At 42.2% G+C, this 21,603-nt stretch overlaps 1 protein-coding gene across 11 annotated transcripts in view; it reads left to right on the top strand.

Moving 5' to 3' along the window:
- The window catches only part of PXK (PX domain containing serine/threonine kinase like), a 103,114-nt gene that overhangs the window by 69,122 nt on the left and 12,389 nt on the right, over positions 1-21,603 (top strand). For 6 of the 11 annotated variants that reach the window (XM_053599960.1, XM_053599969.1, XM_053599962.1 and 3 more), the window contains exons 8-17: positions 3,849-3,953; positions 4,700-4,801; positions 5,996-6,157; positions 6,591-6,708; positions 7,936-8,014; positions 11,697-11,745; positions 15,868-15,945; positions 16,495-16,581; positions 17,591-17,660; positions 20,885-20,947. In XM_053599960.1, the coding sequence (XP_053455935.1) occupies positions 3,849-3,953; positions 4,700-4,801; positions 5,996-6,157; positions 6,591-6,708; positions 7,936-8,014; positions 11,697-11,745; positions 15,868-15,945; positions 16,495-16,581; positions 17,591-17,660; positions 20,885-20,947 (913 nt within the window). The remainder of the gene's footprint in view (positions 1-3,848; positions 3,954-4,699; positions 4,802-5,995; positions 6,158-6,590; positions 6,709-7,935; positions 8,015-11,696; positions 11,746-15,867; positions 15,946-16,494; positions 16,582-17,590; positions 17,661-20,884; positions 20,948-21,603) is intronic. The other 5 variants (XM_053599961.1, XM_053599970.1, XM_053599966.1 and 2 more) reach the window with 1 other exon arrangement.

The following is a 21,603-nucleotide window of genomic DNA, read 5'->3' as shown; positions in this document are numbered from 1 at the left end:
TGCTGCAGTGTCATAGCTCACAGCAACTTCAGATTCTTAGGTTTAAGCAATTCTGTTGCCTCAGCCTCCAGAGTAAATGGAATTATAGGTGCCCGCCACAGTGCCTGGCTGTTTTTGTAGATAGGGTCTCACTCTAGCTTTAGTTCAGGTGATCCATCCACCTCGGCCTCCCAGGGTGCTGGGATTACAGGCATGAGCCACCGGCCCTGGGCCCAAGCCTCTTGTTCTTGGTAAGAGTGTTAATATCAATGGAATTGAAAGATCTTTTTCTAGCCTGAGAAAACAGAACTCATAAAGATTTGGATAAGCCAAATGAGAAAAAGGCAAAATAGCCATTTTGCTGTCTGAGTTACTACTCTTCACAAGCTAACTAATTAACCTTTAGAAGTACATGGCATTATTTAGGCTAATACACAATTCTAATACAGGCCCTCAGTGGGAAGAACCACATTGATGTGTGAGGGCTGTCTGGGAAGTATCCAGCCATGCAGTATGAAAAATAGTATCACCAATGACTGGATACTTGCTGAGCAGCCCTTGTATTTCGAAATATGCAGAATATTTTCAGCAAAGACTAATCTGGCCAGGAAATTGAATTTGTGCTGATGTTCTTTATCTTAATATCTGCATGAGGATGTAGATCCCCAGAATGAGGCATTCATAGACTGAGCACAATTGTGCTGACTTGTCCACTGGGATTGGCAAGTTCGTTCTTGAAGATAGACTTGGGTTGTCAAGTTCATCTTTGAAAATATAGTGTGTTGTCAAGCTAGCAAAACCAAGCTTTTAATGAAGTATAATGTGTGGCCAAGAAAAATGCTATGGTCTTTGAGTTTGATTGGGTATGTGACTCAGGATGTCAGCACTCAGTTCTAAATTTCCTTTTTTTTTTTCCTTAAGAGACAGGATCTAGCTCTGTTGCCCAAACTAGAGAATAGTGGTGTGATCATAGCTCACTGCAACTTCAAATATATGGGCTCAGACAACCCTCCTTCCTCAGCCTGACGAACAGCTGGGACTACAGGCATACACTATCATACCCAGCTAATTTTTAAATTTTTTGTAGAGACAGAGTCTCACTGTGTTGCCCAGGCTGGTCTCAAACTTCTGGCCTCAACTGATCCTCCTTCTTTGGCCTCCCAAAGCACTAGGATTATAGGTATAAGTCTCTATTAAAACCATTGAAAATGAATTAAAAAAGATAGTACGTACAAGTGGTACATATTAATTGTAAAAAGTCGGAAGACATAAATAAGCAAAAATAAGAAAATAAAACGTACCTGTAATCCCAACCAATCAGAATTATGAACCAAAATGTTGAGTTGTTACTTTTCTACAATTCGTATGATTTTTTTAAATTACATTATATATACAATGTTAAAACCTGATCTTTTTTATTAATGGTGTACCATGAGCATCTTTAGTTGTCAGTAAAAAAGGTCTTATATCATTCTTGGTTGAATAGAATTATCATTGGCTCTGCTGAGTGTAGTGTCTCACACTGAGGGGATTGCTTGAGGATAGTAGTTCAAGACCAACCTGAGCAACATAGTAAGATCCTGTCTCTACAGAAAATAGAAAAATTAGCCAAGCATGGTGCCACACATCTGTACCTTTAGAGGCTGAGGCAGGAGAATCATTTGAACCCAGGAGTCTGAGGTTGTAGTGAGCTATGATGATGCCATTTCACTGTACCCTAGGTGACAGAGTGAGACCTTGTCCCCTACTAAAAAAAAAAAAAAGAAAAAGAAAAAAGTTATCATTGGCTGTACCTTAGTTTATTCAACTAATTTTCTACTGGATATTTGGATGACCCTTAACCCATAAGAAAAGACAAAAAAAGCCTGGAGGCACCCATAGCTCAATGGGTAAGGGCATTGGCCACATTCACCGAGGTGGCGGGTTCAAACCCGGCCGCCCGGGCCAGCTGAAACAACAAAGACAACTGCAACAAAAAGACAAAAAAAGCTATTGTGAACAAATTTAGCTAAACATTTGTACCCACCTTTAATTATTTTCTTGAGATTAATACCTAGAATTAGTAAGTAATGAACAGAGAGATATTTTGAGACTACATAAATCTCCTGTCTTTATCAAAATTACTAGTTTTAGCATTCAGAGTGATACTCTATCAATCCTTCTCCAATTTTGTTTGTTTTTGAGGCAGAGTTTTGTTCTTTTGTCTGGCTATAGTGCAGTGGCATGATCTTAATTCAACTGCCACCTCAAACTACTCAGCTCAAGTGATCATCTTGCTTCAAGCCTCCCAAGTAGCTGGGAATACAGATGTGTGCCACCATCTGTACCCCAAGTGCTTGGCTAATTTTTCTATTTTTTGTAGAGACAGACTGGTCTTAAACTACTGACCTCAAGATCCTCCAACCTTGGCCTCCCAGACTGCTAGGAATACAGGCATGATCCACCTTGCCCAGGCTCCTGCTGTATTTGTTAATTGGCATTGTACCATAAAGAAGAACTTCTCTTTTCCCTTCTTTTTGTATTTACATCCGTATAGACTCAAGTACTTTATTTTACTTATTGAGTTTCTTCTGGGGATGTTGAAAATGTTCTATAATTAGATTGTGTGATGGTTGCATAACTATGTGAAAGCCATTGAATTGTATATTTAAAATGGGTAAATTGTCATTATATGTGAATTATATCTCATAAAGCTATTAAAAACTGCTACTTTGGGCGGCGCCTGTGGCTCAGTGAGTAGGGCGCCAGCCCCATATGCCGAGGGTGGCGGGTTCAAACCCAGCCCCGGCCAAACTGCAACCAAAATATAGCCGGGCGTTGTGGCGGGCGCCTGTAGTCCCAGCTGCTCGGGAGGCTGAGGCAAGAGAATCGCGTAAGCCCAAGGGTTAAGAGGTTGCTGTGAGCCGTGTGACGCCACGGCACTCTACCCGAGGGCGGTACAGTGAGACTCTGTCTCTACAAAAAAAAAATAAATAAATAAATAAAAACTGCTACTTTTTTGATGGGTTGATCAGGAGAAACTTCATGATCAATTACTCTATTTTCCTGGGTATACCCTTTCATCCCCAACCCACTCCATGCCGTCCCTCAAAATTCCTCATGGCTCAGCTCCCATAGGTTCATATTTTCAATGTAATTCCTTTGAGCCAATGGGCATTGAAATACCTGTCTGGAACAACTTTGTTTCATGTAATCAAAATTCTAGGTCATATGAGCACTTTTAGTGATTAAGTAATCTGTCTTTCCCCTACCCCATTTGGTTGATGTCAGTGTCCCCATCTGAGAAGGACACTGTGAATCATCATACTGCAGACTTCTGTAGAACAGAAAGATTCATGCCAACTGCTCTGGAAAAGGGCTGAGATGCCAGAAGATGCTACTTTTGCTTGTTTTCTGGCTGTCATGCTCCCTAGCTTGGCACTCAAACAGCAGTGTGGAATGTTAGGCAAAGCTGTGACCAAAGACACATTTATCTTAAACTCCACTTTGCTGTTCTGAGATTTGGTTATATTCTGTATCAATTTAAAGGGGCTGAATAGTAAAACCATTATTCCAAAAATCCATGCTATTTCTCTCTTCCATACTTTTACCTTACTATGAGAGTACACACACCAAAGCAGACACTTCACAGGTAGAGCTCACCATGTCAGTTACCCACATACTTTTGTCACTACAGTTGATGCCCCTTCCTTGAAGAAGGAACAACTAATTGATCACCAAATAACTTGAAAATGCCATGTGTTCAGGGAATAACACCACATTTGTATGCAACCAAAAGGTTGCACTTGGCTCTGCATAACTAGATCCTGGATCTAAAAAGATCTACATCCTAATGCAACTCAATATGAATTTCTTTTTTGTTTTGGCAGCACCCTTACATCTATCGGGTTACCTTTGCCACAGCTAATGAATCTTCAGCATTGTTAATTAGGACGTTTAATGAAAAAGGAACTTTGAAGGATCTGATCTACAAGGTACTTGTGATGCAAGTCCATGGGCTTAAAGAAGTCCTCAACTCCCTTTAGAACCCATTATCAATGCTTAATTCCTAAGGTTCCAGATGCCCTGAGGATTTTACTTTAATTTTGATTTCATTTGGAACTTATTTTTGTTCTAGCAATAAAAGCTATCCAGTTTGGTTAAATAGAGTATTCCTTTCCCCACACTAGGGGAAACAAGCATGTTCATTACATTGTAGGTTGCTCTCTTAGGTCAATTTTATTTTGTTTTATTTATTTTTTTAAATTTTGTTAGGTTTTTTTTGAGACAGAGTCTCAAACTAGAGTAGATTGCCGTGGCATAATAGCTCACAGCAACCTCCAACTCCTGGGCCCAAGCCATCGTCTTGCCTCAATTTTTCTATTTTTAGTAGAGACGGGGGTCTCGCTTTTTGCTCAGGCTGGTCTCAAACCCGTGAGCTCAAGCTATCCACCCACCTCGGCCTCCCAGAGTGCTAGGATTACATCTTTAGGTCAATTTTAAAGTTTGCATCTTGCCCTGAAGAAAGCAATACTGAAGAATTCTAGCACTATGCAAGACTTTGGGGTCTGTTAAGACCAAGAATAGGCACATCTTCTTTGGGCTAGAGAAGGGATGGAACCCAGGTCAGCCTCTTTCTCTCAACTACATAAACTGTTGTATTTTAAAAATCCATATTCTGCAGGGTGGCTGTCTCTGGCACTCCAGCCTTTATAAAATTCTTGCCTCTTCTTTTCCAAAGGCAAAACCAAAAGACCCATTTTTAAAGAAGTACTGTAACCCTAAGAAGATTCAGGGCCTTGAACTCCAGCAAATAAAAACATATGGCCGACAAATATTAGAGGTAAGAAGTACTTTCGTCTAAGTTACATTGGAATTTCATCGAAAATCACATTAGGTTTTTGGAAAAGTTCTCAGGCAGTATCCAAAATCACTTAAGTTGTCTGATTACTTATAAACTGATGGTGTTGTCATATTGTACCTCAACAAGCAAATGCTTGAGATTAAGGTAACAGTAATTTAAACTTCCAAACTTCCAAACGCTTGAACTATTGGAATTTGGTATCTGAGTTTAACACCTTTACAGTGTGGATATCAACTTTTATTTTATCTTTGGTTGATCTTTATCTCTATGCCAAGATTTTTTATTTTGTTATGTCATATACATACCCCAGTGGCTCCATTACAGAATAGTAACCAGCAGTGAAAAGCCTTTCCCATATCACCTTCTGTCAGTATTCTCCAAGCTTCTGGGATTGTGTGGCTTTATCAGTAATAACCAATTTAAGCATAACCACCCCCATACTATGTATATTTCACTGTAAATTTTATGCATATACAGCCACTAAGATTATTTTGTACATTTTAAGTTAAAAAAGAATTCGATTTTTAAAAAAGCAGCAACTGAAAAGAGAAGGTATAGTATTTTCTTCCAGTCCTCAGTGGATCTCCCTGGGCTAGCACTCCTCTAGTTACCAGGTCTTTGTAGGGCTGTACAAAGGCCTCATCTCTATAACTGAGTGAGCCACTGTTTACTTAAATGGCAGCTGAAAACTTTGCTCCTTTTTGTGGGAGCTTGTGGTGTGTTTCTATTAATAAACAGGAAAATATATTCTGAGGAGAAATTGAACTAGAGATATTTTTAACTCAACCCTTTTTCCTGAATAACTTGCGGAAGCGCTGATATGATAGTTTTGTTCATTTGTTTAAGAGGATCAAGACTTTGTCCTGAAGAGAGCTGGCCTGTTGGGATCAGAAAGTGCTTAAAGTAGAGCCTTTTGGCATTAAAGTTACTCAGTCTAAGCAGACACAGGCTGCTTCTCTGTTCTTTGGAAAAGAGAGAATTTGGTGTGGTGTTACTGCCTACAGATGGAAAGCATTCAGTTTTACTTCCTTTTCCAAAGAATTGGGTGCAGGTGGAATTTTTCTTCAGCAATCTCCCCACTGATTTGTTTGATTTTGTTTCAAAATATATTGACTTGAAAAACTAAGTTTAACCTGATTTGTATCTGAATAACCTTTACATATTTTTTAATAGGTACTAAAGTTTCTTCATGACAAGGGCTTCCCTTATGGACATCTTCATGCCTCCAATGTGATGCTAGATGGGGACACTTGCCGGTTGCTAGACCTTGAAAATTCCTTACTGGGACTTCCATCCTTCTACCGGTCTTATTTTTCACAATTCAGGAAAATCAATGTAAGTTGCTAAAATAATGAAGCAGCAGATTTATTTTTAGGTGTAAATTATCCCCATGGCAAGACCCATGATCTGCCCATGTAAGAAATATGCACTAAGCTGTGAAAGGTCCAGCTGGGGTCAGCATTGCTCCTTGGTCCTGTGTGTCACACAGAGCAGCATTGCTGGAGCCCTGAGAGGCTGTTTGAAATGATGGGTAGAGTAAGGAGGGGACTAGAAGCATTAACTGGAAAACCTTGGAGGCTAAGACCAAGACCTCTGGTTAGAGCAGTACCTTGTGAGCTTTTACAAAAGGCTTTCAGATTTTTTCACTACCAGTTAGGAGTGGGGCTGCCCCAGGCCTTATTGCTCAGAGGAGGTCTGGGTCAGGAGCACTGGGATCGACAAAGCCAAACTGAAGGATGAATGTGCCGCTGCTCTCTTTCTTCCACAGACATTGGAAAGTGTAGACGTCCACTGCTTTGGCCACTTACTATATGAAATGACTTACGGACGACCACCAGACTCCGTGCCTGTAGACTCCTTCCCTCCTGCCCCGTCCATGACTGTGGGTCAGTATGAGATAGGGAGGGGTCTTCTGGGCCCCAGTGGTTTGCAGAGGTACTCACCTTTTCCAGAGTCCAGGAAAGACCCAGAGGAAGTTGCTGTCCTCCACAGCCAGAAATTCATATTCAATGTAAAAGTAGACCAAATTTGAGTAATTTACTTAAATATATTTTGGTAAAAATTGAAATGGTTTGTCCATTTTCAGGATATTTGAAATCTTTCCAGAACTTTTCATAAAATGCATTAGCAGGAAGAGGTAAAGAGAAGTATGGCCAGCATGAGCCTAATGCGTAAGCAGACTCCAGTCAAGTGACTTGAAGCCAATCTTGAGAACTCTGGCAGGTGTCAGGAGTCAGACCAAGGCTGGACTGGGATTTGCAAGGAACAAGAGAGACATAGGCCAGAAGCCTAGTAGATAAGGGTATAGTGGACCCAGACCTAGGGCAGGCACCCAGACGGATAGGATCCAGGAGCTCTTTTAGCATTACCTGAGGTGGACACGGAGCTGGAGGAGAGGTAAGAGACACTTTTAGGAAGTAGGGACATAAGAACTTGTACAGACTGGCCCAGGGACCCTTTCATCCCCTCCACAGCCAACTCAGAACTCATGGCTAGAGCAGGGGATTGTGGGGAGGGCAGGCCTTGGACCACTGTGCCTCTGAAGCACGCCAGTCAACCCTCCACCAAGTGTTACTGTGTCAAACGAGAAAGTTCAAGAGAACAAGCTCTGGGACTATTTTGTGTTGAATTTGAACAGCTGAAACTGAGCAGTGACCTGTGGCTAGAAAAATCCGGCTGCTTGTTTATAGTACCCAAAGAGTCAGATGATGGCTATTAACAATTCACATTTTGTGTGCTGGTTTTGATTAAAAGCAGGCAAACAGCCAAATGTCTCTCAAGTTCAGAATTTTACTTCTGTGTAGTGTTTACTTCTCTTTTAAGAGAACAAACACTTTTCTGAGTGATCTTGACTCCTTCCTCCAATTACCTTTGAAATATATTTAGCTTTCTGTCAGCATGTGGTTTCTAAACCCTTTCTTTTGAGTCATCAGTAACACCAGTGTCGCCAACATTCCCCCCCCATGTATGCCATCTGTCTGTGTGTGAAGAGTTTTGACACTGTCCTGATTAGCCTGCAGACAGTTATTGCAAAGCAGTGTCAAACTTTTCATCAGCAAGTGGATTTGCCAGTGTGTTCTGTGGAACTAAAATGTGTATCTGTTCATTTCAAGTGGCCGTGTTGGAGTCTACGCTGTCTTGTGAAGCCTGTAAAAATGGCATGCCTACCGTCTCCCGGCTCTTACAGATGCCGTAAGTCAATCATATGCGTTGGTTGTAATCTTGATAACTGTGTTGAACACTGGACCATGTGACTAAGCACCTGGTGTTATAGTAAAGACTCAGTTGTGGTCCCTGCAGAACTGAAGTGACCTGCTTGCTGATGGGCACTCACAGCATGGTGTCATGACCCTTTCTTTTGTGATCTCTGTGCTCTCGTAGTCTGATGGCTCTCCTTTAAGATCAGTTTCATTTCCACATGTGTCTCTTCTCATTCATTCTTAGCATTGTGTGTGTATCCATGTGGCAGCCCCCAGCTCAGGAAGCACCAAAGGAGGGCCCTTGTCAGTGTCTCTCTTCTCTGACCCTGAATCAGCAAACCAGTTGACCCCTCTCTGTGAATAGTCACAGGGTCTTAGAGGGTCTGCTCTCTAGGAAAAAGGCAGTGTGTTTCTGGGGCCCCACGCTTTTATTTGTTATTTTACTTACTGAGTACTCTTTACGAAACATCTAGCACGTACCTGCACTGTGCTAGGGGATTAGCACTCAGAAGACATTTTCTTTTGGACAGGGTTATGAATAATCCACCAAGACAGTTGAAATAGTGCATTGGGGGTTTCCCTTTAGGTACCTTGTCTATTCCTTCATGGAGAGGCGGCAGAATGGTTAAGAAGGATGCAGCTGGGGTCATACAGACCTGGAGGTGGATCCCACTTCTAAGTGGGTGACCTCAGGCAAGGTGTCCAACATCTGAAAGTGGAGTTTCCCATTTCCCCAAATGTAAAATGGGGATGATGATAATAATAGTCCCCTCTTTAGTAAATGGTGGGAGGACTTAATGAGGTGATTCCTAGTAAGTGCCAGGTACTTAATCAGGGCTTATGAAGTGTTAGTTATGTTTAATATTTTTTCAGGCAGTATTTTTTGAGTATCATGTACTGTGCAGTATTCCCTGGCTTTGTTTGTCTTTGTGTAACAGATACACTGTGAAACAATAATATGGGGAAACAGGCAGAGGACAGCTCAAAGTACTTGCAGCAAGAGTTCAGAGGAGGTAGAGATAACCTCAGATTCCTGTTCTTTCCACAAGTATTTAGGGAGGGTCTACTAGAGACCAGGTGTTCTAGGCCCTTGGCAGGCTATGAGGAACAGAAGAAACCAAGCTCCCACCCTGTGGATGTGACATTCTGATGTATAGCAACATTGGAGCATCAGGCTCTAATCCATCAACATTCATGACAATGTGAACATGAAAAAATAGATCCAGTTTGGAAAACAAAATAGTTTTCTCACAGACATTTTTTTTTTTTTTTTTTTTGAGACAGAGTCTCCCTCGGTAGAGTACTGTAGTGTCACAGCTCACAGCACCCTCAAACTCTTGGGCTTAAGTGATTCTCTTGCCTCAGCCTCCCAAGTAGTATAGGCACCCACCACAACGCCTGGCTATTTTTTTATTGCAGTTGTCGTTGTTTAGCAGGCCTGGGCTGGGTTCGAACCTGCCTACCTCGGTGTATGGCCAGCACCCTAACCACTGAGCTATGGGCACCAAGCCTTCTCACAGACTTTTAAGAACAAAATTCTATTGTAGTTAGAGAACAGCCTATATGCAGGTTGATTTACTTGAGTTTGTATTTGCACTTCCCACTCCAAAGCTCTCACATTTTTCTCACAGTCTTCTAGTCGTAAGGTGAATCCAAGGCCAGGCATGATGACTCATACCTTTAGTCCTAGCGTTTTGGGAGGCTAAGGTGGGAGGATCATTTGAGGTCAGAAGTTCAAGACCAGCCTGAGCAATATAGCAAGACCCTGTCTCTACAAAAAAAGTTTTTAAGAATTAACTAGGCATGGTGGCACACACCTGTAGTCCTAGCTACTCAGGAGGCTGAGGCAGGAAGATCACTTGAGCCTAGGAGTTTGAGGTTGCTGTGAGCTGTGATGGATGGAGCTACTGTACTCGAGCTCCTGCAACAGAGTGAGACCTTATGTAAACAAAAAGAATCTAAATATTTTTATTTACCTAAGTCTTTCTACCCTATGGGCTTCTGCCTTGAAAAGAGTACTTGGAAAGGTGTGAACTGTGTTCTGTTAAAATGTGTCATCTGGAGGCTTGGCACCTGTAGCTCAGTGGCTAGGGCATCAGCCACATACACTGGAGCTGGCAGGTTCGAATCCAGCCTGAGCCAACTACAACAAAAAAATAGCTGGGTGTTGTGGTGGGCACCTGAAAGTCCCAGCTACTTGGGAGGCCAAGGCAAGAGACTTGCTTAAGCCTAAGAGTTTGAGGTTGCTGTGCGCTGTGATGCCACGGCACTCTACCAAGGGTGACATAGTGAGACTCTGTCTCAAAAAAAAAAAAAAAGGGATCATCTGGAAGTAAATGGGCATGTGGCCAAGGGACAGACAAGACTCTGGGAAGTACTGTGGGGAAAAGTTGACCCTATAATTTCTACTTGTGATGCATTTCCTGTCTTTCAAAAAGCAGAATATTCAGCCAGGTAGTGACATGTACCCGTTGTCCCACCTACTCCAGAGGCTGAAGCAAGAGAATCTCTTGAGTTTAGGGCTAGTCAAGCCAACATAGCAAGACTATTTATTTATCTATTTATAATTTATTTATTTATGTTATTTAGTTATTTATTTATTTTGAGACAGAGCTTCACTCTGTTGCCCTGGGTAGAGTGCTGTGAAGTCATAGCTCACAGCAAACTCTTGGGTTTGAGCAATCCTCTTGCCTCAGCCTCCTGAGTAGCTGAGACTATTGGTATGTGGCACTATATCTTGCTACTTTTTCTATTTTTAGTAGAGATGGGGTCTCACTCTTGCTCAGGCTGGTCTCAAACTCCTGAGCTCAAGCAATCCGGCCTCAGCCTCCCCAAGTGGTAGGATTACAGGCATGAGCCACTGTGCCTGGCCACTATTATTTTTAATGACATACTTATGAAGAGAGAATTGATATACTCCAAAACCTGCTGTCTTTTTTTTAGAGACAGAGTCTCACTTTATCACCCTTGGTAGAGTGCCATGGCATTGCAGCTCACAGCATCCTCCAACTCCTGGGTTTAGGTGATTCTCTTGCCTCAGCCTCCTGAATAGCTGGGACTATGGGTGCCTACCACAGTGCCCGTCTATTTTTTTGTTGTTGCAGTTTGGCCGGTGCTGGGTTTGAACCCGCCACCCTTGGTATATAGGGCCGACGCCCTACTCACTGAGCCACAGGCGCCGCCCAACCTGCTGTCTTTTAAAATGAATTTTTTCTAATCTAATGAATATTTTCCTATTAGATTCCAATCAGGATAATTCCTTTCTACTTGAACATTTTTGAGCTGTAGAATAAATTTTATCTTCTTCTGAGGCAAGAAAAAAAAAAGAGGAAAACCAATTATTCTATTTAGAAATATCTACTACATATAGTATTTACAATATTTTTGCAAATTAGTATTTGCAAAAATTATCTTCTTACAATGTTGTTTCTCTACTATAGGAAGATCACCTCTAGTACACAGCTGGCTTACACCTTTGATGACACAGTGGGGGGGACTCACACAGGGAGGTGTACACATTCCTTTGGGTGTGGTGACTATCGTGGAATTGTGGCCTGGGTGCAGAAGCTGGGGATGTGGAGCAGGAGAGGGGACCTCATGGGCTAAATCTGCTTGAATCCTATTCTGAGAGTGCATCAGGTTCAAAAAAGGTTTTTTCTTTCTTTTTTTTACAGATTATTCAGTGATGTTTTACTAACCACTTCTGAAAAACCACAGTTTAAGGTAAAGCAAATTATATTATTTTTTGGTTTGTGACATAACTAAATTGACTTTGAAAATTAGCTTTTAGGCTATTTTTTTAAGTCTAAAAAAGAAAGTATCTGATGGGGAAAATTTGGAATAGTCTAAAGGTCCTAAATTTAATAATTTATATTACCTATTTGATAAGATATTTTTATCTAATAAAAGTGAAATTTATAAAGACACTGTAGTAACATAGAAAATGATTACGATCTGGGCTAAGGTTAAAAAAAAAAAAAAAGAAGAGCATTTAAAACAATGTATCGCCTGTGGCTCAGTGAGTAGAGTGCCGGCCCCATATGCCGAGGGTGGCGGGTTCAAGCCCAGCCCCGGCCAAATTGCAGCAAAAAAATAGCCGGGCGTTGTGGCAGGCGCCTGTAGTCCCAGCTGCTCGGGAGGTTGAGGCAAGAGAATCGCGTAAGCTCAAGAGTTAGAGGTTGCTGTGAGCTGTGTGATGCCACGGCACTCTACCTGAGGGCGGTATGTGAGACTCTGTCTCTACAAAAAAAAAAAAAAAAAAATGTATCTGTATTTAGAAACAAGACGAGAAGGAAGTCTCCTGGGAAGCAGTGATGTTGTATGTCACAGAAAGAAACTGGGGGGGCACAGTGGCTCATGTTGCAATCCTAGCATTCTGGGAGGTCATGGCTGATGGATTGCTTGAGCTCAGTAGTTTGAGACCAGCCTGAGCAAGAGGCAGACCCCATCTCTACTAAAAATAGAAAAACTAGCTGGGTATTGTAGCAGGCACATATAGTCCCAGCTACTTGGAAGGCTGAGGCAAGAGGATCGCTTGAGCCCAAGAATTTGAGGTTGCTGTGAACCTCAGTGACACCAGGGCACTCTACCCAGGTGACAAGTGAGACTGTCTCAAAAAAAAGAAAAGAAAAGAAAGAAAGAGAATAGGTTTTGAAACCCAAAATGCCTATTAATGCCTTACATTGCTATTATAATAGTAAGCCATTATCCATGGCTTCTTAATCACAGCATTTGACATTTTGGATAATTCTTTGCTGTAGGGGCTGGCCTGTGTACTGTGGGATGTGAAGCATATCCCAGCCTCTGCCCCCTAGATCCCAGTGATACTCCCTGCCTTCCTTTTCCCCACTGTGACAAAAATGTCTCCAGACATTGGTAAATGTCCCCTGGAGGGCGATGTACAAAATTACTCCAGTTAAGAGCCACTTACCTACTGGCAAGTACTTAATCTTTGAGTCTGCAAGTGCTTCTATGTAAAATTGGTGAGTAATGCCTGTGTGCTGTCATTAGACAACTGAGTTCGTCTATGTAAATGCCTCATTAAGGGCCTGGTTCTCAGTGCTCACTATTCGTGTGATTCAGATGGGAGATTGCAGGGTAATTCTCTCTCTTTTCTCTATGTTCCAAAAGAACATGTAATACTATTATGATGAACATAAATTTAGAAAATAAATGAAACCGAGGTGGGGAGGGTTAGAAGATTATACAGGTGAGAGAGATGGTTTCCTCTGTCCTATTTTGCCAGGCAGAGGAGTTCTGACAAAAATAGCTTCTTTGGATCTGAAGTAAGAAAGAAAAAATATTTAAATTGATCTCTTCCTCACTGAAACTTCTTGGGAAATGTATTCAGCCTCCATGCTGAATTGGCTCCATGGAAGAGAACTAGGTGGGCGACTTTTCACTGAATGTGTGTGTATCCCTTTTATACCTTTGGAATTTTGAATCGTGTGACTGTATTACCTACTCAAAGTTTTTTTTTTTTTTTTAATTTATAATTTTTAAAGAACAATAAAGACAAAAAGTTCAATATGATCTGGGTGTCTATTTTCCAGGCCCAGACTTCTCAAGGTTTGAAAAGCTGATAAATTAAGAAATAATAGACTCAGAAGCAAACTGGGCAGTTGTTAGGAATGTTTTCCAACAACAAAAAAAATCTTAATCTTGTGAAATTCGGAACAAAAATCTTTCACAGAGAAAATCCCTCTGAAATTATAAAATATTATGATTATTAGCATGTGTGTGTGTGTGTTCTAATAAGCCACATATATATACACACACACACACACATATATATATATATATATATTTTTTTTTTTTTCCAGTTTCTGGCCAGGGCTGGGTTTTGAACCCGCCACCTCTGGCATATGGGGCTGGCACCCTACACCTTTGAGCCACAGGTGCACCCTATATTTTTATTTTAATTATGGTAAAAATAACCCTCTTAATCATTTTTAAGAGTACAGGTCAGTGGTTTTAACTGTCTTCACATTGTTATGTAACAGATTTCCAGAATTTACAAACTGAAATTCTATACCCATAGCACGACTCCCTACTTCCTTTTCTCCCCAGCTCCTGGTAACTGCCATTCTCCTTTCTGTTTCCATGATTTTAACTATTCTAGAGATCTTATATAAGTGGAATTATCCAATATTTGACCTTCTGTGACTCATTTATTTCATTCAGCATAATGTTCTCAACGTTCATCCGTATTGTAGCAGGTGACAGGATTTCCTTCTTTTTTAAGGCTGAATAATACTCCATTGTATGTATGTGCCACATTTTCTTTACTCATGCGTCTGTTGATTCCACCTTCTGGCATGGTGAATAATGCTATAATGAAGACCAGTGTGTAAATGTCTCTTTGCGATCCTGCTTCCAACTCCTTTGGATATATGTCCAGTAGTAGAATTGCTGGATCATATGGTAATTCTATTTTTAGTTTTTTGAGGGACATCATTCTATTTTCCATAGCAGCTGTACCATTTTACATTTCCAACAGCAGCGCACAAGGGTTCCAATTTCTCCACATCCACCAGTGCTTATTATTTTATTTTGATAGTGGCCTTCCTAATGAGTGTGAGGTAATGGGTGTGTGTAGTTTGATTTGCATTGGAGACATTGACCAGCTTTTCGTCAATGCTCGTTAGCCATTTGTATATTTTCTTCGAAGAAGTATCTATTCAGGTCTTTTGCCCATTTTCTAATTGAGTAACTTATATTTTTTTCTTGTTGAGTACAGGAGTTCTTTTCTATATCTGGATAACCCCTTAAGATGTATGATTTGCAAATATTTTGTCCTGTTTCTTGGTTACCTTTTTATTCTGTTTATAGTGTCCATTGTTATGTAGATGTTTTAAATTTTGATGAAGTTTAATTAAATTATTTTTCCTTTATAGTCTGTGCTTTTGGTGTCATATCTAAGAAATCATTGCCAAATCCAATGGAGCTTTTCCCCTGTGGTTTTTTATTTATTTATTTATTTTTATTTTTTGAGACAGAGCCTCAAGCTGTAGCCCTGGGTAGAGTAGGGGTTCCAAAATCTCCAACTCCTGGGCTCAAGTGATTCTCCTGCCCCCGCCTCCTAAGTAGCTGGGACTACAGGCACCCCCCACAACGCCCAGCTATTTTGGTTGCAGCCGTCGTTTGGCGGGCCTGGGCTGGATTCGACCCCACCAGCTCGGGTTTATGTGGCTGGTGCCTTAGCTGCTTGAGCCACAGGCACTGAGCCCTGTGTTTTTCTTTTAGAAGTTTTGTAGTTTTAGGTCTTATGTTTGGAACTTGAATTCATTTTGAGTTAATTTTTGTGTATGGTATAAGGTAAGGGTCCAGTATTCCCAGCACCATTTATTAAATATACTGTCCTTTCCCCATTTTGTCTTCTTGGTACCCTTGTCAAAGATCATCTGACAATATACCCCAGGGTTTCTTCCTGCGGTCTCTGTTCTATTCTGTTCTTTTGGTCTCTGTATTTGTCCTTGTGTCAGTACCACGCTATTTTAATTGCTGTAGCTATGCAACAGGTTTTGAAATGTGAAGCTTTCAACTTTGTTTTTCTTTTTCACGATGGTTTTGACAATTCAGAGTTCTTGAGAATTACTTGAATTACTTGAAACACATATCATGTTTATTTGTGTTTTAGTTTTATATGTTCACTGCTAATCATTGCTAGAGAAGTAAATATGTTGTGGATACCAAAAGTGACAGGGATAGGAGTTGAGTGGACAATTTTACTGACTTTGTTCCAGATGACCTTCTTCATAACCAACTACTCCTTCATTGATTCCAAGACTTGGGAGACTCTTCAGCTACTTTAGTCAATGGATTATGTGCTTTATCTTCTTTCAGATCCCTACAAAGTTAAAAGAGGCATTGAGAATTGCCAAAGAATGTATAGAAAAGAGACTAATTGAAGAACAGAAACAGGTAAGTCGATAATAGTTCCTCATTCTCCATTAATCTTGTGGTGTCTCCATCCTCTACCATGGTGTTTAAAGTTGTTGACTTTTAACAAATTGTTCACTGCACAAACATTTTGTGCTCAACCAGGCTCTAGGCTAGATACTGCTTTGCAAAGCTGAATATTTTACAGTCCTGCCCTCCAGGAGCTCAGTCGATGGGGGAAATGAATTTGCCCATGAAGGATGGCCATGCTTTGTGATCAGGGTGTGTGGGTGATGGTGGTTGGGAGCATTCATGGTCTGTGCTTTCTCTAATTGTGCTGGGGACCACATTCCTCTTCTGTAAAAGAGAGAAAGGCAGGAAGGAAATTGGAAGAGTGAGAAGGTCTTCATCCTCTGGCATACTTATCACCTAGACATCCACATTCTTACCAGGAGGTAGGCTGAACATGGACAAATATTTTTAATGCAAAATGAAATTTGGTCTGGCAAAACATGTTGGAGAAGATTTTCATTAGGCAACTGCCTTCTATAGGATATGCTTATATTTGTGGCAAATTGTGATCTCTTAAAGATTCACCAGCATCGAAGACTGACAAGAGCTCAGTCACACCATGGATCCGAGGAAGAAAGAAAAAAAAGAAAAATTTTAGCTCGAAAGGTAAGCCTGGCTTAGTGCCTGTAGCTCAAGCTCATATGCCAGAGCTGGCAGGTTCGAATCCAGCCCAGGCCCGCCAAACAACAATGGCAACTACAACCGAAAAATAGCCGGGCGTTGTGGTAGGCACCTGTAGTCCCAGCTACTTGGGAGGCTGAGGCAAGAGAATTGCGTAAGCCCAAGAGTTTAAGGTTGCTGTGAGCTGTGACATCGTAGCACTCCACCCAGGGCAACAGCTTGAGACTCTGTCTCAAAAAAAACAAAAAAAAACGAAAAAGAAAGGTAAGCCTGGCATCTGCATGAATTCCTTTTTTTTGGAAATAGTCTTATTGTTTTGCTGTGGGTAGAGTGCTGTGGCATCCTTATAGCTCACAGCAACCTCAAACTCTTGGGCTCAAGCTATCCTCTTGCCTTAGCCTTCCAAGTAGCTAGAACTGTAGGTGCCTGCTACAATGCCTGGCTAATTTTTCTATTGTTAGTAGAGACAGGGGCTCACTCTTGCTCAGACTGGTCTTGAACATCTGAGCTCAAGCAATCCACCTGCTTCTGCCTCTCAAACTCTAGGATTACAGGCATGAGTCTGTACCTGGCCTCTATGAATTCTTGACTACATACGGAGAAAGTTCTAGGTTAATGGTGCACATTTACATATTTTGTTCTATATCTCCTTGAAAGCTAAAACTATTTCCAGATGACTGGTTTTGGCTTTTAAAGAAGAAACATGTAATCATCAGCAGAGAAATGGACCATGTAGTTTCCTGGCTTGCTGGGCTCATTATGGCAGAATATAATTAGAGGAAATGATTGGCTTGAGATAGTAAAGTCAGCATTCTTGGTTTTATTTCACCCTTTAGTTTTGGCTTGTGGCTGCTTCGGTATATTAAGTTATAAGGCCAAATATGACCTTGTCTATAGCTAGTATAACTGCGTGCCTGGAAAATATTTTTATTCTCATTCCCAGCTTCGGTGTATTTATTCTTTTCTTCCCCCTTCCCTTGTTTTATTCTTAAAGAAGTCAAAACGATCTGCTATTGAAAATAGTGAAGAACATTCAGCAAAGTACAGCAACTCCAATAATTCAGGTAACTGGCTATAGACTATAGTGGGACCAGGACCCAGAGGTCAGAATCTGGAGATTCTCGTCAGTGAAGAGGCTCTGTCAGCCAAAGACCAGGCTGTATAGTAATGAATATGGAGAATAATGGAGGACTACAACAGCATTCACAGGCTTACAGAACTCAAGTGCTAGAAAAGACCCTAGAGGTTGTCAGGTAGCACAACCTCTTCCCTGATGGCAAGACTAGACCACCAAAGGCACAGGAGCATTAGCCAGGGAAGAAAAACAGACCCAACGTAAAATGCAATGCCTCCTGCTTTTTGGTAGAGCCTACGTGAACAGAAATGCTCTTAAATCCTGCCCTCTGCTGTGGACCCCACATGGTAGAAGGATGCCTTCCTGTGTGGATAAGGAAAAGAAGGGAATGGCAAGAAGCATCACTCCCGACAGGCCAGCACGGTACAGAGAGCACTGGCCTGAGTCGTCAGTCCTCACTGCCACTCCCAGTTGCCCCTCGTCCAGCTCCGCTTCCTTAATGTCCCCATCTTCGGAATTCAGATCCAGGTTGAATAATCCCCCGGGACTTCCCATTCTTCCAGTTTATGAGTCTGTAGAGTTCCACATAAAGAAGGGAAGGTTTCAACCTCAACCAGGCAGGTTTGGCTCGGCCCTAGAGGGCCAAGGGAAGGGTAGATTTGGGGCAGTTGATTATACTTTTAGGCAAAGGAAGAACTGAGCAGAGAGGGAGAATTTGAAGATACAAAAAGGAAAACAGGTGGCACCTACTAGTTCAGGGGGTAGGGCGCCAGCCACATACACTGAGGCTGGCGGGTTCGAACCTGGCCCAAGCCTGCTAAACAACAGTGACAACTGCGAGGAAAAAAATAGCTGGGCATGGTGGTGGGTGCTAGCTACTTGGGACTACAAGTACAAAAAAGACAATGATTAGAGTGCTAGAAAACCAAGAGGCCAGCTGTCACTTTCTGCTTTGGAGGAAATCTACGCATCTTTTTTTTTTTTGGAGAGAGGAGGAGTGAGGAGTGGCAGGTGAAGAGGCAGAGAAGTTTAGAAGTGGAAGGGAGGGAGGAAATTGAGGGTGTTCACAGATCATGCCTCAGTCTTCTCAGTAAAGTTGGCAAGGAGGATGTCTGCCTGCAGTAGGAGAGAAACTGACAAGTGCGCAGGATGAGTAGACTGCAGCTGGAGAACACAGGCCCAGCTGAGAATTAGAAGAGTGGGAATGGAGAAAGACCAGAGACTCCAGGAGGAGGCTGAGGACTGCCACTACTGCAGAGTCCAGGCTGGGGAAGGAGCGGAGGCCCCCGTGAGGACCAGGGCAGGCTTCTGAGGGGTGAATGCTGTTGTGCGCAGCACGTCATTTCAGAGTTGAAAGTCTGTTTTTTCCTTGGTGGATGGGATGAACATAGACCCGTCCTTGTCATCATTAGGCTGAGACTCAGGTCTGCAGCCAGCAATCGTTCTATCAGCTCATTCTGTTTTTATTTTTATTTTTTTTTTTTTGTGGTTTTTGGCCGGGGCTGGGTTTGAACCCGCCACCTCTGGCATATGGGACCAGCGCCCTACTCCTTGAGCCACAGGCGCCGCCCCTGTTTTTATTTTTTTGAGACAGTCTCACTATGTCACCCTCGGTAGAGTGTTGTGGCATCACAGCTCACAGCAACCTCAAACTCTTGGGCTTAAGCGATTCTCTTGCCTCAGCCTCCCAGGTAGCTGGGACTACAGGTGCCTGCCACAACACTTGGCTATTTTTTGTTGCAGTGGTCGTGGTTGTTTAGCAGTCCCAGGCCAGGTTCAAACCCACCAGCTTCGGTGTATGTGGCTGGTGCCCTAACCACTGAGCTATGGGCACCAAGCCTATCAGCTCATTTTTTATAGAGAAAGCTTAACTTTGTGCTCTCCGCCTTCCTGAGACCTTGCCTGCCTGCAAAGTTCTGTGCTACATGCAGCCAGATGGAGCTCCAAATACTCTAAGACACTTTTGTGCCCTCAAGGAGTTTAGGAAAGTGAAGTAGCGGTTGTTGATGGAAATGTACAGATTATTCCCAGACCCGACTAGAATCACAAGTTCTGCTTTCTCCCTATTAACATCTCATAACACTATCAACAATATAAAAGCAGCATGCATTGAGTTTTACCTCCTCTTCCAGTAAAACACCTCTCATATTTTATAGGGAGCTGAGGGAATATTGCAAATAATGGAAAGGTATTAAACTGGAGGAGGTATTGTTTAATTAGGATATTTCTCATATGCCCAGTGACAGTGCAGCACCAACGTGTCCTGTGGGTAGTGAGTGAGGTGATGGCTGGAGGCTTAACCAGACAGACAGTGGTGGCTTCTTCGGGGCATGTGACTACAACCCTCCCTTTAGGTGCCTATGATGTCAGCCCAGGAAGCACCAGATTAGGGAGCTTTGGTTAATGGCTCATTGTTAACCTCTCCGTAGGTCCTCCCCGTATGAGAGGGGGCTTTATATCTCCATAGAAGAGGATTATGTAGGAACCTTTGTCTGCTCATTGGGGTATTTTTGTCAGAATGAAGGGATATTTTTCTATGCATTTCTAAGCAATAGGGAATAGAATGCATTCTAAGCTGAGAACTTCAGAATATTAGAAATGTAATAAGGTTACTAGGTCCAGAAAAATCATGCAACACATGGGATTTTGCACATTGTTTTAATATAATTAAGTATATTTACTTAATTTCAGGTAAGAAATGGCCTGGCAAATCCACAAATAGGCCGTCCCTATCTAATTGAATGTACCTACTGATAAAATGGAACTTCTACAAAAAGCTTTACTGGGTGGATACTGTAGTGAGCTCTCGCTTCCCTTAGAGAGGGTTCCACTAGGCTGCTCTTCACCTCTCTGACCTCTATATTGCTTGTGACCACTGTAATTTGTCATTATCTAGGGATACAGGTTAGATCAGGATGAGATACTGTAGCGATTGCTTAAGCCAGTGATTGTGCAAAGGTGGTTTCAAACCAGGCAGGCTGTGGGAGGCAGCAGGAGGCAAGGAGCCTTCAGTGGCCTGCCAAAGGCAGCAGACCCTACACTGGGGTTAAAGTCTGTCATCACTGGGTCTAGTCTTGATGTTCTTTCCCTCATCACCTTGTTCCATAAGACCTGCACAGTAAGTCAAGTGCAGAATCTCAGACAGCGGCTTGGGCCAAATTCCAAATGTCTATCTTTGGTCCCCATAGGGTGTTTCTCTGTGTTTTATTTTAGCAGGATCTGGGGCCAGCTCGCCTCTCACGTCTCCATCATCACCGACTCCACCCTCTACATCAGGTTAGTAATGGGGGAGAGTGACATAGCTCCCTCCACTTCACCAACAGAAGGAGCAGGGCCGTTTCTCTTCCTGCCTTGGCCCAAGCATTTCAGGGGTAGACAGAAGCAGCCTTCTCAAGAGAGACCAGTGGGAGTGTAAATTAATAGTGTTATTTGGGAGAGCAGAGGGTCTAGATTTCCAAGCTCAGATGTCACGGGATGAACTGGTTTCAGGGCCACTAGCCACCCACTGGCTTGAGCTTGCCCTCTGCTAAAATGCCTCAAACAGGGCTCCTCAGATCAGAGCTTGTCTTTGTTCACGCTCGGCTGAACAAAATAAATGCGCTGCTGCCCAGGGACCCTGTCCTGCCAGAGCTCTTTCCTCAGGGAGTCTGACATGCATAATGTCAGTTTGTCACAGAGCAAACCTGGTGAGATGCCTAAGTGCAGGAGGGAAATAACCACGAGTTTCTGGTTTTCTGGTAACTGTATTCTGCTTTGTAATACATTCAATTATCTGGAAGTTTTTCTGTCGTTAACTGTTGTGAATTAAATCAGATACTGTAAGTAGTGTTTGAAAAATGTAAAAAGAATTTATCTTGGGGACTATTTATGAAAATCTCTAATTTTGTGGCTATCTTTCCTTCTTTTCTTTTTGAACTAAGATCTCTCTCCTA

Source organism: Nycticebus coucang, chromosome 8, assembly GCF_027406575.1.
Source record: "Nycticebus coucang isolate mNycCou1 chromosome 8, mNycCou1.pri, whole genome shotgun sequence".
NCBI lineage: Eukaryota > Metazoa > Chordata > Mammalia > Primates > Lorisidae > Nycticebus > Nycticebus coucang.
This window is presented reverse-complemented; position numbering and strand designations above follow the sequence as displayed.